The following is a 16066-nucleotide window of genomic DNA, read 5'->3' as shown; positions in this document are numbered from 1 at the left end:
ACAAATAAATACAAATAATTATGCATCGAATAAAATACAAGCTTAAAATAGAGGAAGCAATGCAGGTTTCTACTTGCACACTTAAAAACTATGAGGAAGCAATGTGCAAGTTTCTACTTGCACACTTAAAAACTATAAGTAAGCAATGTGTTTATTTATTTATTTATTAATATATTTATTTATTAATTTTTTGATTTATTGTTTAATTAATTAATTTATTTATTAAACCTTCTTGAAAAGTATTAAAGGAAAATATACTTTATTATATAGTTTTTGAAAGCTCTCGATGTAAGCTAAATGTTTTTACAATTTAATAAATAAATAAATAAATAAATGAATGGATGAATGTATTTAATAAATAAATAAATGAATGAATGAATGGATGAATGGATGAATGGATGAATGGATGAATGGATGAATGGATGAATGGATGAATGGTGAATGAATAAATGGGTGAATGGATGAATGGATTTAATAAATAAATAAATGAATGAATGGATGAATGGGTGAATGGGTGAATGGATGAATGGATTTAATAAATAAATGAATGAATGGATGAATGGATGAATGAATGAATGGATGAATGGATAAATGGATGAATGGATGAATGGATGAATGGATTTAATTAATAAATAAATGAATGAATGAATGAATGAATGGATGAATGGATGAATGGATGAATGGGTGAATGGATGAATTGATGAATGGATTTAATAAATAAATTAATGAATGAATGAATGTATGAATGGATAAATGGATGAATGGATGAATGGATGAATGGATGAATGGGTGAATGAATGAATGGATTTAATAAATAAATAAATAAATGAATGAATAGATGAATGGATGAATGGATGAATGAATGAGTGAATGAATGAATAAATGGATGAATGGGTGAATGGATGAATGGATTTAATAAATAAATAAATGAATGAATGAATAAATGGAATGGATGAATGGGTGAATGGATGAATGGAATAAATGGATGAATGGATGAATGGGTGAATGGATTTAATAAATAAATAAATGAATGAATGAATGAATGAATGGATGGATGAATGGATGAATGGATGAATGGGTGAATGGATGAATGGGTGAATTAAATCCATTCATCAATTCACCCATTTATCCATTCACCCATTCATCCATTCATCCATCCATTCATTCATTCATTCATTTATTTATTTATTAAATCCATTCACCCATTCATCCATTCATCCATTTATTCCATTCATCCATTCATCCATTTATCCATTCCATTTATTCATTCATTCATTTATTTATTTATTAAATCCATTCACCCATTCATCCATTCATCCATTCACCCATTCATCCATTCATTCATTCATTCACTCATTCATTCATCCATTCATCCATTCACCCATTTATCCATTCACCATTCATCCATTCATCCATTCACCCATTCATTCATTTATTTATTTATTTATTAAATCCATTCATCCATTCATTTATTCATTTATCTATTTATTAAATTGCAAAAACATTTAGCTTACATCGAGAGCTTTCAAAAACTATATAATAAAGTATATTTTCCTTTAATACTTTTCAAGATTTAAAAAAATCCATTCACCCATTTATCCATTCATCCATTCATCCATTCATTCATTCATTTATGTATTTATTAAATCCATTCATCCATTTATTTATTCATTTATTTATTTATTAAATTGCGAAAACATTTAGCTTACATCGAGAGCTTTCAAAAACTATATAATAAAGTATATTTTCCTTTAATACTTTTCGAGAAAAAACCCATATCGAAAAATTAACCCCGAAAACATTTAGCTTACATCAAGAGCTTTCAAAAACTATATAATAAAGTATATTTTTCTTTAATACTTTTCGAGAAAAAGAAAACGTTGCATGAAAACGTTGCATGAAAACGTTGCAAGAAAACGTTGCAGTCGTGCCCCCCAAATTTCCCCATACCCCCCGAGAAAGACGTAGTTCTACGTCAAAAAAAGAGTTACCTTGATAACTTGACACAGACCGCTAGCGGGCTCGGAATGACCCATATTCGACTTAACAGAACCGATCAACAAAGGCGCAGTTCTCTTTTTGCAGATGACTTTCTCAATCGCGTTGAACTCCTCGGGATCGCAGACTTTAGTGCCGGTACCGTGACATTCTAGATAGGACAAATTGTTCGGTGTTAAGCCGCAATCCTCGTAGCACTCTTTCAGCAAGTTGCCCTGCATCAAGCTCGACGGGAACGTGATGCCCTGCTTCTTGTAACCGTCGCAGTTTGTTTTGCCGTAGACCACCGTGGCGTAGATCCGTTTCGCGTTCTTCGCCTTCTGCAGATATATGACGGAAATCGCCTCACTGCGAACAAAGCCATCCGCGTCGGCATCGAACGCTTTGCTGCGACCATCAGGCGACAAAACCCCTGCAATCATCATTACCATAAAATATACGAAAATAATCACCTATTATATTCTCAATTCTTTGTACGGTATTCATTGATTATCTTGAGAACAAAACTTTTTATAAAAAAAATTTTACTTTATCTTTTTGACTTATTATTATAATTGTTATATTATTAATTTTTTATGGGATCACATCCTATATATGTATGATTTATATTATAAATATCAGTAATGTATGCTTCTTACTATTGATACTTTACACATTACTTACATTATTTACATTAGAACTAATAAAAAGAGTCGTATTGCATTTTTAATGCAAAACCGTTTGCACGTAATTACCTAATTAATAATAGTATAATTTTCTTTTTATTTAGGATTCTGCTTACAATCAATATTTACAAGGAAACGTGAGTTCTCTTTTTTTTACGTTGCAACGTAATCAAGGAATCGTACCGAGACGAGAAAATTGCAATGATACGTAGGGATGAAGGCACAGATTCGATCCGCCCACGATAGCGGAGTCGCATTGGCCGTCTTGCAAGCACCGATAAGCGTGCTCCAACGCGACCAAGCTCGAGCTACAGGCGGAATCCAGAGTGTAAGATGGTCCGGTCACTCCTAACCAGTCGCAAATTCTATTTGCCAGCATAGCTCTACTGCACCCGATAAGTCCTAAGCCATTTACCTAATCATCACAAGAAAATTAAGAATAGAAAATAATTTTTTACTTTAATTGCTAACATCTTCGCCTCCTACATTTTTCTATCCTATTTTTAGCAATAAGCAGGCGAGTAATTATAAATTTTGCAGAAATGTGAAATTTCTGACCTTTGAAATTCCTTTTGCATCCAAATTTAGATTGACAAAGTGAATCCCTATTCTTTTTAACTCGTCTATCTATTGTTACGTAATATACTGACGCGCATTAATACTGACATGATACTAACGTACCTGTAATTTTTCGTAAAACCAGGTCTTTTCAGCTTCTGAGAAACACGCGCCCACAAAAACGCCGGTTCGCGACCCACGCAATTGCTTTGGATTAATTCCCGCATCAACGACGGCTTCGTAAGCATGCTCCAGTAACATTCTGCACATCGGATCCATCGTGTGGGCCTGTTTGAAGTGGACCTCGAAGAACAGGGCGTCGAATTTGCCAATATCGTTAATCTTTCCTGTACGCTGAGGAATATCTGGATGTTCTGTTGGCATTAATAAAAACATAATAAATCATCATGTCCATCCTAAAAGTTTTAATGACGTAAGTAGAATAAAAATAGACACATTTAACTGTAATATATATATATATATATATATATATATATATATATATATATATAATTATTATATGTATTATATATATATAGATTAATCTAAGATTTATATGTATCTCTACGTTTTACATATGTTTTAGATAGGAAAATTAACATAAAATTATATGTAAATTTATACATACATATATTATTTGATATTATTTTATAGGAAAAGTATGTAAAACATACTTGTCTGCGTACATACTTGTCTGCGGTTTCAAGAAAATCGGTAACGAAAAACTATACACATAGTAGCACTCCCCGGAAAATTCTACCCCTATTTCATATACTTTTGATAAAAATTCGGTTCAGGGCTTTGGCCTGGGCGATATTAAAGAATCCGTGAAAAAACGTTTTACTCCTTTTCACCCCGTTAGGGCTTGAATTTCTAAAAATCCCTTCTTAGTGGCACTCCCCGGAAAATTCTACCCCTATTTCATATACTTTTGGTAAAAATTCGGTTCAGGGGTTTGGGCTGGGCGTTGATGAGTGAGTGAGTCAGTCAGGACATCTTCCTTTATATATATAGATATATATATATATATATATATATATATTGTGACGTTGCAGTTTCGCTGCATCGTTGCAGCGCCCCGCCACCGTCACAAGGCGCGGGTTTCGCGACCTTTTTCACGCCCGAGGACGGTTCAACGAATCGATGCGAGATCTCCAGGGGCATATTGTAATCGCGTTACATTTACTGATCCTTTTTTATTTTGTATCATTGCGTGGCGCCTCACCGAGCTGAGACTGGAGTTCCTGAGAGGATACAGAGGAAGCGGAAGCGGAGTCGACGAGAGGGATAACGGCGAGAGATCGGACGACGGAAAGCGGATCGAAGCGACCCGCGGGCCGCCGAGAGCGACGGAGCGCAGGAAAACACGCGCGCGGCGCGTGGCACTGCGGCGGACGGACCCATAATGGCAGGGCCCCGGGACGCCGGGGCTAAATCAGCTCACTCACACTGCTGACCGGATCCCGGGATGGTGGCCACCATTCCCGAACCGGTGCGGGAAGGAACACGGAGGCAGACACGTCCCGTCCGCCGCCGGGAAGAATCCCGGAAAATTTGCCGCGCGAGCGAAGGGCCGTTTAGCGCCCTGCGGAAAGCCGTAATTCACGGCCCTACGCACGAATCCGCCGCGAGCCTGCGAGCTCACCCCTCATTGGTCCGCGCTCCAACGTCGCGGGGCCGCGTACGCCCGGGGTGGGGTGCGCTATCGATTCCGCCATCGAGCGAAATTTCGGGAGCATTCGTAGATCGTCCTCGAAAACCGACGCACGTCACAAGTCAAGTCGCGATATTCTCTTCGCGTTAAGTCGCATTTTGAAGCTGAGTACGACGTCTGGCTGCTCTCTTTACGACCCTTGGGACGACGGCGAGGACCCTCGGGAGAGAATCTGCCTACGGTGAGGTTGCCTCGGTAACGTTTTATGTAAAGCCACGACACCGCTCCCCGGGTCGCGCTCTCGCTCGGGAAAATTCGCGATAACTAGCGTATTCGCCGACAAGGCGTATTTAGCGATCGATAGCGAGAGCGAGGGGCACCGGAATGGTCTCGTGGCCGTGGGATCGCGATCGAAATATACGAACCTCTGGAGATCGCGGTAGGCGCGTCGATGACGACGTTCGATATCGCGAATACGCCATTTCTCGCGCCCTTCGCGTTCACGACCGCGTGTCTCGTTATGCGTAGTATTTCGCCCGGTCGAATCTTAGATTCTGCACGCGTAATTAATGGCGTCAGAGGGATATTCGCGTTGGTTTAATTGCGTCACTTACGATTCGCGTTCGGACATTTAGACTATCCTCGCGATATCGGCTGCGTTGAGATATTATTCGCGGTAGGATGTGGTTCGCCTTAAGATACCATTCGCGTCGACCTAACGTTGCGTCTCGTTATTACTCGCGGTAATTCCGTAATCTTTCTCGCGTTAATTCGAGTATTTCGCGTTGTGCCGAGTGTCTCGGCGCATCATTTTTCGCGTTGGACGACCGCTGACGATCGCGTGTGTTGCGTTCGAGCAGAATCACTTGCGTATTCTCAGTTTCTTGCGTTAGGATAAATCGGTCATTTCGCGTTAGTTATAGTATTGGTCGCGGTAATTCCGTATATTTTCTCGCGTTAGTTTAGTATTTCGCGTTACGTCGAGCGCCCCGGCGCCTTATTCTTCGCGTGAGGATATCCCTGGCGATATCACATGTTGCGTTCGTTCCTTCTTGCGTTGGGACGTTACTCGCGTCGCGTTCGTTGCGTTAGTTTAAGATTATTCTTTGCGTTAGTTTAAGATTACTCTTTGCGTTAGTTTAAGATTATTCCCTGCGTTAGATTGGGATTATTACTTGCGTTAGAGTAAGATCCTTATGGCGACAGAATCCCTGCACGGGTTTGGGAACTTGCGTTCACGCGCTCCAAGCGTGGCGCATTATCATCTCGCGGTATTTCGCGCTATTATTTCGCGTTTATTTCCGTTATGTCGTAGTCAGTCGTAATTTGTACCGATATTCTATGTGATTTGTCCGCGAACTTTTCTACTATTATTAGCTGTGAAATTATATGATCTCGATGATTTTGTAAGTTTAGTTTTCCTCACACGTTCTCTTGCTGCGCCTTCCGCGCGTGTACTGAGTTAACGTAATTTTCCGTTTATTTCTGGCGTCCGCGTTATCATATTTTGGATTCGAAATTTGACGCCCGCGTTATCTACCACCTGCTATTTGCTTTTGTTTTGAAAGCCACATTGGCACTTACTGTTTCATCCAAAAATTTCTACAAAATAAATGTTATCTTTTATCTGTTAACCGCTTGAGTTCGTGATCTTGATTATTTTGCGTCACCCCACCGAATACCGCGCTGCCCTTCATCAACCCCGCCCTGCTATTAGGTCGAGCTAGCCATTCCCTCGCACACCGACTCATTTCGTTTTGCGTCTCGTTTTTGGTTTCTCGCGATTTCGCGGACGCCAATTTACGCGTCTGGCGCCCAACATTAGAATCGTTTCGTGGAGTGTCGGAGGTGCGAGAGAATCACCGGAGAGGCCTATCATCCCGGTCTCCTTTCCCCTTTTGATCCGGCACACGCCCCGGGCCGTTCCGGGAGTGAAAAAGTCGTGACAATATATATATATATATCTTTATGGTTCGGCATAAGTTATATATATTATGTGTCGTAAGCAAATGCTATCTGCCTGGTCAAATGGCTTTCGCCCGTTTATTTGTGTTCAACTGCTATTTGCCTAGGAAATTGATTTGAATTCTGCCAATATTTATAGTAGCTTTCATAAGTTTATTTCAGAACAGTATAAAAATAAATTTTTACAACGACCTTTACGAAAAGCTGTTTTAGAAACTGCAACTAGAAAAAGTATCACAGGAGATCTATTTCTAAACGAAAAAAAACATAAAAAATATCAAGAATTTACTAACGATGTTATTAACCCTCGGAGAACACACCTATTTGTTTATTCACGGAGAACACTCTGGGTCAATCTGACCCTACAAACACTTTGATCGTCTACCATTTTATAATTGACGAGTGCGATCAGCTTGAAAAAATTTCCAGATGTACTTACAACATTGTTAAATCAATTGATATAAATAAAAAGTGCCGTTAGAATTATTTACATATTTAAAAAAATTCAAAAAAAATTATTTTTTTGAAAAAAACGTAATTTACGAAAAAAATTGTATTTTTTATTTTTTTTATTTTTAATATTTCTGGCTACAACTTTACGTGTATATTCTTAAAATGTAGTAAAAACTCGAGGTAAGGGTCAAATTGACCGTGGGTGTTCTCCGAGGGTTAATGTAGTTTTTCTAGTATTTCGCTAAACAATTATTTCAAACAAAGAAATGACACCATCGCCCAAAAAATTCAAATTATGAAAAAGAAAAGAAAGATAAAACGGTTCGAAAATAACAAAACTATAAATAAATGTGAATATTTCGTTTTTATTAAAGATTAACTTATTTTAAACCTTATTTAGCAGATAATTTTTACAAAGTAAAGTTGTAAGTATAAAAATATAGGCGAAACTTCCGAAAACGTCCATGCTCAGATTTAGTTGAAACTTTGTGAATAAGTTCCTTTTAGATAAAAAACATATACCAAAAGGATTTTTTGCGACTCCAAAGTTTAGCAACATTTTTAACATTTTTAACTTGCTGCCTCCGCGCATACCCGATGACCTTGAATTCGACATATATTGTCAAGGACACCCTCCCGAGTAACATGCAAGTGATTTTAGTCGGGGGTCATTGTTTGTTAAAAAGTTATTGACAAAAAAAGTTTAGAAAATATAGCAGCTATTTTGAGTATTGAAAAGGTATAAATGACTAATAAATATGTCGAAATAGTTCACGCATACACTTTCCACGCGAACCAAGGTTCACCCCCACTCCCCATTTTTGTATATTAGTGACGCGCTTTAAACAGTTAAATACTGTTAAAGCGCGTCATCTAACCTATGTAGGTAGTATTCAATATTACAACCAAATTCAGTATTACAATGCACTGGGCGATGTGGGTGAGGTTGAGGGGTGGGCAGGGGGGGCTTCGCCCCCCCTCCCGCACCCCCCCTAGGACACGCCTTCGGCGTGCCCAGGTAGAAGATGTACCTCACTTTATGTGGCACCTCGTTTCGCGTGGAAAATGTATACGCAGAAGCAGCAAGTTAATATACTTGTACTTTGTATATGACTTTATGGTTGTTTACATTACTTGAGAGCTGTTTTGGTTTGTTTCGCGTGGAAAATGTATGCGCGGAGGCAGCAAGTTGGAAAATGTATGCGCGGAGGCAGCAAGTTAAAAATGTTAAAAAAGTTGCTAAACTTTGGAGTCGCAAAAAATCCTTTTGGTATATGTGTTTTTTATCTAAAAAAAACCTATTCACAAAGTTTCACCTAAATCTGAGCATGGACGTATTCGGAAGTACAGCCAAAATATAAAAAGTAAACATATAAAAAGTAAATTGATTTGTCCTAACCCGGGTGGAAATTACAACCTGGCGCTGTATGGGCTCCGGCTAGTTTTCCACGAGTTAATGTGGGCGCTATGATGGAAGGCTAGCCTGGGGTTGTATTGGGTGGTAACGGCAATAATGGCCAGCTCCAATATTGGAAAACTATCTAGGCCCTGGCTCGCGGAGCAATGTTGCCCCAAGACAACACTGATTGCCATATCATACTCGCGGCGTGTTGCTTTTGTGCCGCGGTCGTTACCTCCGGCGCCGCTCGAGCAAAAAGCTTTCTAAATCCCCTCGCGGCGTGTTGCTTTCGCGCGGTTGTTACCTCCGGCGCCGCTCGAGCGAAAATTTTCTAAGTCGACCCAATACATGCCCAGTACTGAGCCGACTCTCGGCCGTAGATCAATATCATTTCTGGCCTTTCTGGCCAAAATAGAAACTTGGATCGCCCAGACACATTTCCACCCGGGAACCTATTAAACAAAAACTATTTCAATTGTCAGCAGAATGTATAGACGGACACGTGCGGATATCTTTCCTTCCATTGATTAACCAATTCATTAACCAATTGATTTATATTACAGTATATGAAATAAAACTCCTCCAGTTTAGGACATTGTTTCAAAATAACGGAACAATTATCAGGTATATCAAGTTTTGCGCCAACAAGATATAACTTTTTTAAGTTTTTGCACTGCGCTAGTAATTCCAACCGGTGATCAGTGAGGATAGCATGGGACAAATGAACTTCTTGCAAGTTTTGATAAGAGGAAAGTAATCTAAATAAGCTCTCATTATGAGCTGGGTATCCGCGTCTGTAACAAAAATGATGTAATTAGTACAGTACTTTAATTGCAAGAGAAAATTCATGTAACTTTTTCAAGATGCTCGCAAAAGAAGCAAACAAATTTCAATAAAGAATACAATAATGTGTGTTTTAAAAGAAAATGTAGCACACACACTTACAGATAAAGTTTCACTTTTTGTAAATTCTTACAGTTAGCGAGAGCATTAATACCCTGAGATGTAAGATCACATGCGTCCAGTGAATATATTGCTTCCAAGTCACGACACGAATTTCCCAACTCTATTAGAACTGCATCGTTTATTAAGTCGCTATCTGCCGATAACTGACGCATCCGTTGATTATTTTGCAGTATTTTGCAAAAACGTTCAGTTCTTATACCAGGAAGTGCAGTCTCAGAAAGGTATAAATGTTCCAAATTATTTAGCCCCTCGAGATACGAAAATCCTTCGTCGTCTACGTCAGAATAACTTAGATCCAATTCTTAAAAAAAATTGTATTACAAATTGTTATACAATTTACCAATAATCTTGACAATTATATACATATACTTATATGCATATACCTTTCAAATTTTTACATGTCTCTGAAGTTTTAAGTAGAACAGGATTTAAGTCGATGCAGCCACTTAACGACAACCCACTTAATCTTAAATGCGTTAAACGCCTGCCGCAATTATCAAGAAAGTTTACGAAATCATTAACATCAAAGTTGCATCCTGTGAGATCTAATTGTTGTAAATATTTACATCTAGGTGTAAAATAACAAAATATATCGCACATATATTTGTCAGAGTTAATATATCGCACGTTCAAACGTGTATAGAGTAGAGGATCCCGTGTTAAAATATCAAAGCGCCTATTATTTACTTCATTCATGCGGCATAATGTTACCACATCTAAGTATTTAAATATTTTTAGTAGTATTTCATTCTGTAAAGATAAAATATAATTAATATAATACAAAATAAATACTTTAATACTCAAAGTACGAAATGTCATTATTGTAATAAATATTGTGATAAGAAATAGACTTCTTAGAACACTTTACAGGAAGCGTAGATAAACTGCAACGTGATAGCTCCTTGGATTCATCCAATGAGAGTTTCACTCTCTTGGCACGATTCGAATTACTTTTCAAGAAAATACGACGCGGATATCTCTGATCAAGAGGTTGCTCATAACCAGAGATTACCTCCTGAGATACTTTTTTATGCTTCAAATTATTCTTATAAGAAACCCTTCTTATATCGCTGCAAATATTATCGGAACAAATTAATTTTTAAATTAATTTTTATTATTAACAGAAAAAATGGATTCAAATATTAGGTATTTAATGTCGATGATAATAATACCTTTTACAAATAACACAGTATATGGAAAAATTCTGTTGCAGATGAACTATATCTAAGTGTGCACTTTCTGAATTTGTTGTTAAATTATGAACATCGTCATGGTATGGATAGTACATGTAGTTAATTTTTTGGAACAGATTAGTTAAACTCTCGTTAGGATTTCTAGATAGGATCAATTCTGATGTACCGATGAGCATCACAGCATCCAGCTTTGTGTAAAAGTCCGCCTCTGAACTGTCCTTAAATAAGAGTTTGAGCATTTTGGTTTTAAAGTTACACGGATGCGACAACGGTGGAGAAAATAATCTTGATTTCGAGGGTACAATCTGAGACGATTCATCCCACAACTGAATCCAGTCATCATTGGAATCTTTAGCCAAAATTTGAATTACGCTTCCAGGATTACATATTTCGTAAATACAGACTCTGATTGGATATACAGCTTCATGAAACTCGATTTCTTTAAATAGAAAATATTATTATATTTATATACTCTCTTCTCAGCAAAAGCGTATCTTCCTTAACAATATCTTATTTATCGATTTAAATATTACATACTAATATATCTATTCGCAGTAAAACCGCCGTTTGATATGAGCCCATCAATGAAATCTCTGTTTTGCCACGGAGATATTGAAATACCAGTACCATCCTTTATCTATATTAGAAAATCAAAATTGTCAAATAGTAGAAAATCTTGTAACATATAATATGTAGCGATTACTTTGTACAGGACTATACAGAGATAGGTAGTACCAGAAAATACACGTACCCTTAGATTATTAAAAGGGATTGGTAAATGAAATGGTTGTCCGTAATTTTGAAATTTGGGTGGCCCAATTATGTCAGGGGCAGTATGGAATACGCTAAGACACCAGTGGTCCATGACAACTAATCTTTTCTTCACAAATTGATAGATAAAGTCAACACTATTCTCTTCTCCTACGGATACTCTGCCGACATAGGGATATCGACTACAACTCTCGTAATATGAAGATTTATTGTGGGTTGTCATATTGTCTCTCTGAAAAAAACAAAAAATATGAAGAATAATAATTATCCTTTCTTTTTTAGCATATGCTAAAATGTATTATAATATCATATATATTTATAATTATAGCGTTAAGATTATATGTATAATCTAACAATAAGTTTATCTTGCTTCCATTCGCATTGCTAAGTACAGTCTGCATGTGTGTGTTGAATATCATTATTAAATAATTAATTATTTTAAAGAAAATAACAGTTATTTTTTAATTTTGTTAATGGAGAAAAATGTTCTTTTATAAATCTGAAATATCGGGAGCTCTGTGTTCTTCTACTACCACGTGGCACACACGTGGACGAGCACAAAAGAAAGAACATAAAAATTACACAATTTAGATTGCTCACATTCGCCAGACTTACGCTTATAGTTTCTAAATGACTATAAAGTTCCATTCTACAATAGTCGTAAGAGTAGATGTAAGACGCGTAAGCAGTAAGCCATTGACTAATAAGATTTTTACAATCCAAGAATAATCGATTGTAGTTGGTCAACTTTTACTGCTTACGTCTTACCGCATACTCTTACAGTTATTGTACAATGGGTTTAAAATTTCCAAAAATGTTTTATCTTACTCAATGTATCTTTTATCTCATTTTCCGATACACGTTATAAGTTATAACATGTTCTACCACGTGGTACTGTGTTTCACACGGTAGAAGAATATACGGCATACACACGTTCACGTGCACCAAAGAAAAAAATTGCAAAACTTAAATTGCTTACGTTCGCTACACTTACGCTTACGCTTTTAAATGACTATAAAATTTTTCAAAATGTATTTTTTTATTTATTTAATGTATCTTTTATCTTATTGTTTGATATAGATTATAGCGATCTAACAATAAGTTATACAAAGGATCACACAGTGAATAAAAAGAATTAATTATCTACCGGAAATTTAACTCGGAACTGAATCAAAAAATTAATCAGTAAAACTAATTTCTGTCGATTTTCATACTACTTATTGTTTATCAGCAAGGCAGTTTTGATTTTTTCCGTATAGAATAAAAAAATCATGAAAGCAAAAAAATGTTGGAACACGTGGTGAGCACATACTATTGCATACTATTTCTGTATGTCCACACAGTACTGTTATTTCGTGGACGTTGGGACCCTCCACCATCTGGCACGGACGCGCGCACACAGCAGCGAACAGCCATGCACGTGTGCGGCGGCTGTCTGCTCGGCGTTCGGCTGTGACCGGACATGGGTCTGTGCGTTGAATAATTTTCTTAAAATGTACTTACTCGTACGTATAAACGGTCGCCACTTCGTTTTAACTGCGATTACGAAGAACGCTGATAAACTGCGGTTGACTTCCGATTGCCGTGAAATACTTCCTCTCGATCCTCAGCTTCGTCGCACTTCTGCTGCGATAATGCGTTGTTGTCGACTACGCCCTTTACGAAGTCGCGCACTAGTATTTCGGAAGCTTTCGAATTCGGAAAGCTTTTGCTGGGATTCGGATTAATGAGGGCAATTGACTTGCAATTGCTTTTCTGAAAACAAATAACAAGAATATATATTTTGTACTCGAAGTACAGGATTACAATGGGTAACGCCCCGATTGCATTATCTCGCTTCACTTGCGATTTTCGTAAAAACGATATATTTCCGAAAAATATTTACTTCCGGATGTTAATAAGTTTGTAATTAAGCCTGCGGATAACGGTCGCGGCCGGATACTTACCCTACTCGTCGGATGTCGAACGATTATTCACGGATCACTCGGATACGCGAGTGGACCCGACGACGGTTCGGCAGGAAAAGACCATCAAACGATGTGCACGTGCACACGAGGTGCAAAGGTTCACGAGGAAAAGACCTCGCTTCCCCTCAAAACATCTCCCACTTCGGGCTCGCGCTTGCGCCGCGCACGGTCGGCTCAGACCTGACCTAACCTTTTTTTTTTTTTACGTGGAGAAATCTACTACCGGCCAGTCTTGACCAGTAGCCCCCCGTTTGACAGGGGGGAAGACCCTCTCACTGGTAATAATCGCCGGACCTCTTGTATGCAAGTAGAGTGAGTTAAACCGAGTAGAGAAGTCCTCTATCATTTTGCGAAATTCGCAATACTTATTGAGAAATTAATTGAAAAAGATCGGCCAATCCACGCGAGCCACGCGGCCAGAAGAGGCGTTTCACGCTCCCACCGTAACCCCCGTACTAGGCGCGCGGCGAAGCAGTGGAGGAGCGCTGCCGCTGGCCGCCTTTCGGACAACCTTTCTGTCCACGGCTGTACGTGTGTAGAGACCCTCCAGGGAGAGACTGGCCAACACGCCGCCATTTGCATGCAAACAGGAAATAGGATTGTACGCGGCAAAAATTAAAGTATACCAGTTTAAAATATCATAAAAGTGTATATTATTTTAAATATAAAAATAACAAAACGCGATAAAAAAATAATAAAACATTACTAAAGGAATTATAAACAGATTAATAAGTGCTCAAATATTATTCGTGTGTATGGTTATAAAATATTTCAAATAAAATACAAATATCTACACAGTTCTATTTTGGACATTTTTCAGTAAAAAATAAAAACATAAAAAGAATTTAAATAACAAATCCAGCAATAATATTTTGTTAACAGCAATATCCTTCTATTAATAACTTGTATTTTGCCTTTATTAACGGTATTAAATAAATGATTTAACAGTGCTTAGCTTTTATTTGAATGTTTATTATTCTTTCTATAATTATGTACCTATTTTCAGAGCTATTATTGTATTTGTTAACAAAATATTACTTTTAGATTAAAAATAATTTTACTTGTTATAGATTGGTTAACAAAGAGCTCCATATAATATTAAAAATAATGTAAACTTTATTGTAAAAATCAATATCTAATAAGATTATAATTCTGAAGTACAATCTATAATCACTGTAAACTATTAAAAAAAGTAAAAAAGTAAAGAACTATAAAAGAAGTAAAGATACACGAAAGAGAAATATATAATCAGTAAATAACTCAGACAGCACACATGTCCAAAAGCGGGACATAAGACGTGTAAAACATCTTTTAGACATCTTTTAAACGTCTTACGAAAAGATGGCTAAAAGACGTCTAATGTCCCGATTTTGGACATGGTGCTGTCTGAGTAATAAATCACATTATCGTTATTAATAGGTATATTTATTTGAAAAATTTCATTGATTGATGTTTTCACTCTTGCAAGATTGAACACAATTTATTTGTTAGCTCCATCTAAAAAAGAAAAACAATTAAAATTACTTTAAATTAATTAGATATTTATAAATTAGATTTATTAATTAGATAATTATAAAGATGTTAAATGTTTATGACCATAGCACTGAAGAAAGTTTGATAATAATAGGTGTGTTCATAAAAATAATAAAACAAACCCAGATAGCACAAAATATCCTAGAAGCATCCTAAATATGTCCTTGGACATCCTGAAAAATGCTTCAGGATATCCTTCAGATATCCTGGATGTCTCTAGGATATCTTATACTATCAAGAAAATTATAAATTAAAATTACAAATTTTATTTTATTAAATTATGCATTGCCATGCTTTTACTTGTAAAAATAACAGATTTATCTTGTCGTAATTTATGAGATGAAATTTTCATACGAAACATATAAAATCTACATATGATTTTTTCTTTTAAATTGTGGCACTTAGGTAAGAAATATTTAATTTTTTGACATTTTTCAATAAAGAAATGTCTTAACTTAACTCTACTATTTTGATGTTTGCTATACTGAAGAAAAACTCGGAATATTTTTTCCATCTGTAAAAAGAAACGCAATGTCGCAAAATTAAGGAAAAATAGAGAATTGCTATGCCAAGCTCTAAGCCGTGTAGGTAGATGATAAAAAGCATTACTGCTTTTTTTTTCGATAGATCGATCAAAGATAATTTTTATACACTTTGAACTTTACACCTTAATATCGTCTAAATGGTTATATTTATGAAGAATATATAAGAGACCTTTTTTGTAGATCGTTAAATTTTCTACAAAAATATGTATTGATTATTTCATAATTTTTGATAGTCGATATGATACAAAATTCATAAGAAGCAAAAACAAGTTTTATAAAATTTATCAAACTTTAACTTCGAATATCTTTTGAACGCTTGAATTTATGAAAAAATGATAAGAGATCTTTTTTGTAGAGCGGTAAATTTACTACAAAAAATCTATGTGGGGCAATGCTGTA

At 36.5% G+C, this 16066-nt stretch overlaps 1 protein-coding gene and 1 long non-coding RNA gene across 2 annotated transcripts; both read right to left on the bottom strand.

Moving 5' to 3' along the window:
- Positions 1-1970: 1970 nt before the first annotated feature.
- LOC139777422 (fatty acid synthase-like) lies at positions 1971-3605 on the bottom strand. The gene is made up of 3 exons (XM_071714841.1): positions 3345-3605; positions 2847-3078; positions 1971-2410 (listed from the first exon to the last, which is right to left on the bottom strand). The coding sequence occupies exons 1-3, from the start codon at positions 3603-3605 to the stop codon at positions 1971-1973; spliced, it is 933 nt and encodes a 310-aa protein (XP_071570942.1).
- Positions 3606-9751: 6146 nt separating this feature from the next.
- Positions 9752-10671, bottom strand: LOC139777425 (uncharacterized). Its single transcript, XR_011719354.1, has 3 exons — positions 10527-10671; positions 10042-10408; positions 9752-9959 (listed from the first exon to the last, which is right to left on the bottom strand). It is a non-coding gene; the product is annotated as an uncharacterized lncRNA (long non-coding RNA).
- Positions 10672-16066: the final 5395 nt, after the last annotated feature.

The sequence above is a fragment of the Temnothorax nylanderi genome, unplaced genomic scaffold, assembly GCF_030848795.1.
Source record: "Temnothorax nylanderi isolate EJ_2023f unplaced genomic scaffold, tnyl_v1.0 TNYL_tig0147_pilon, whole genome shotgun sequence".
NCBI lineage: Eukaryota > Metazoa > Arthropoda > Insecta > Hymenoptera > Formicidae > Temnothorax > Temnothorax nylanderi.
Note: the sequence above shows the minus strand (reverse complement) of the source record. Positions and strands in the feature narration are given on the sequence as shown.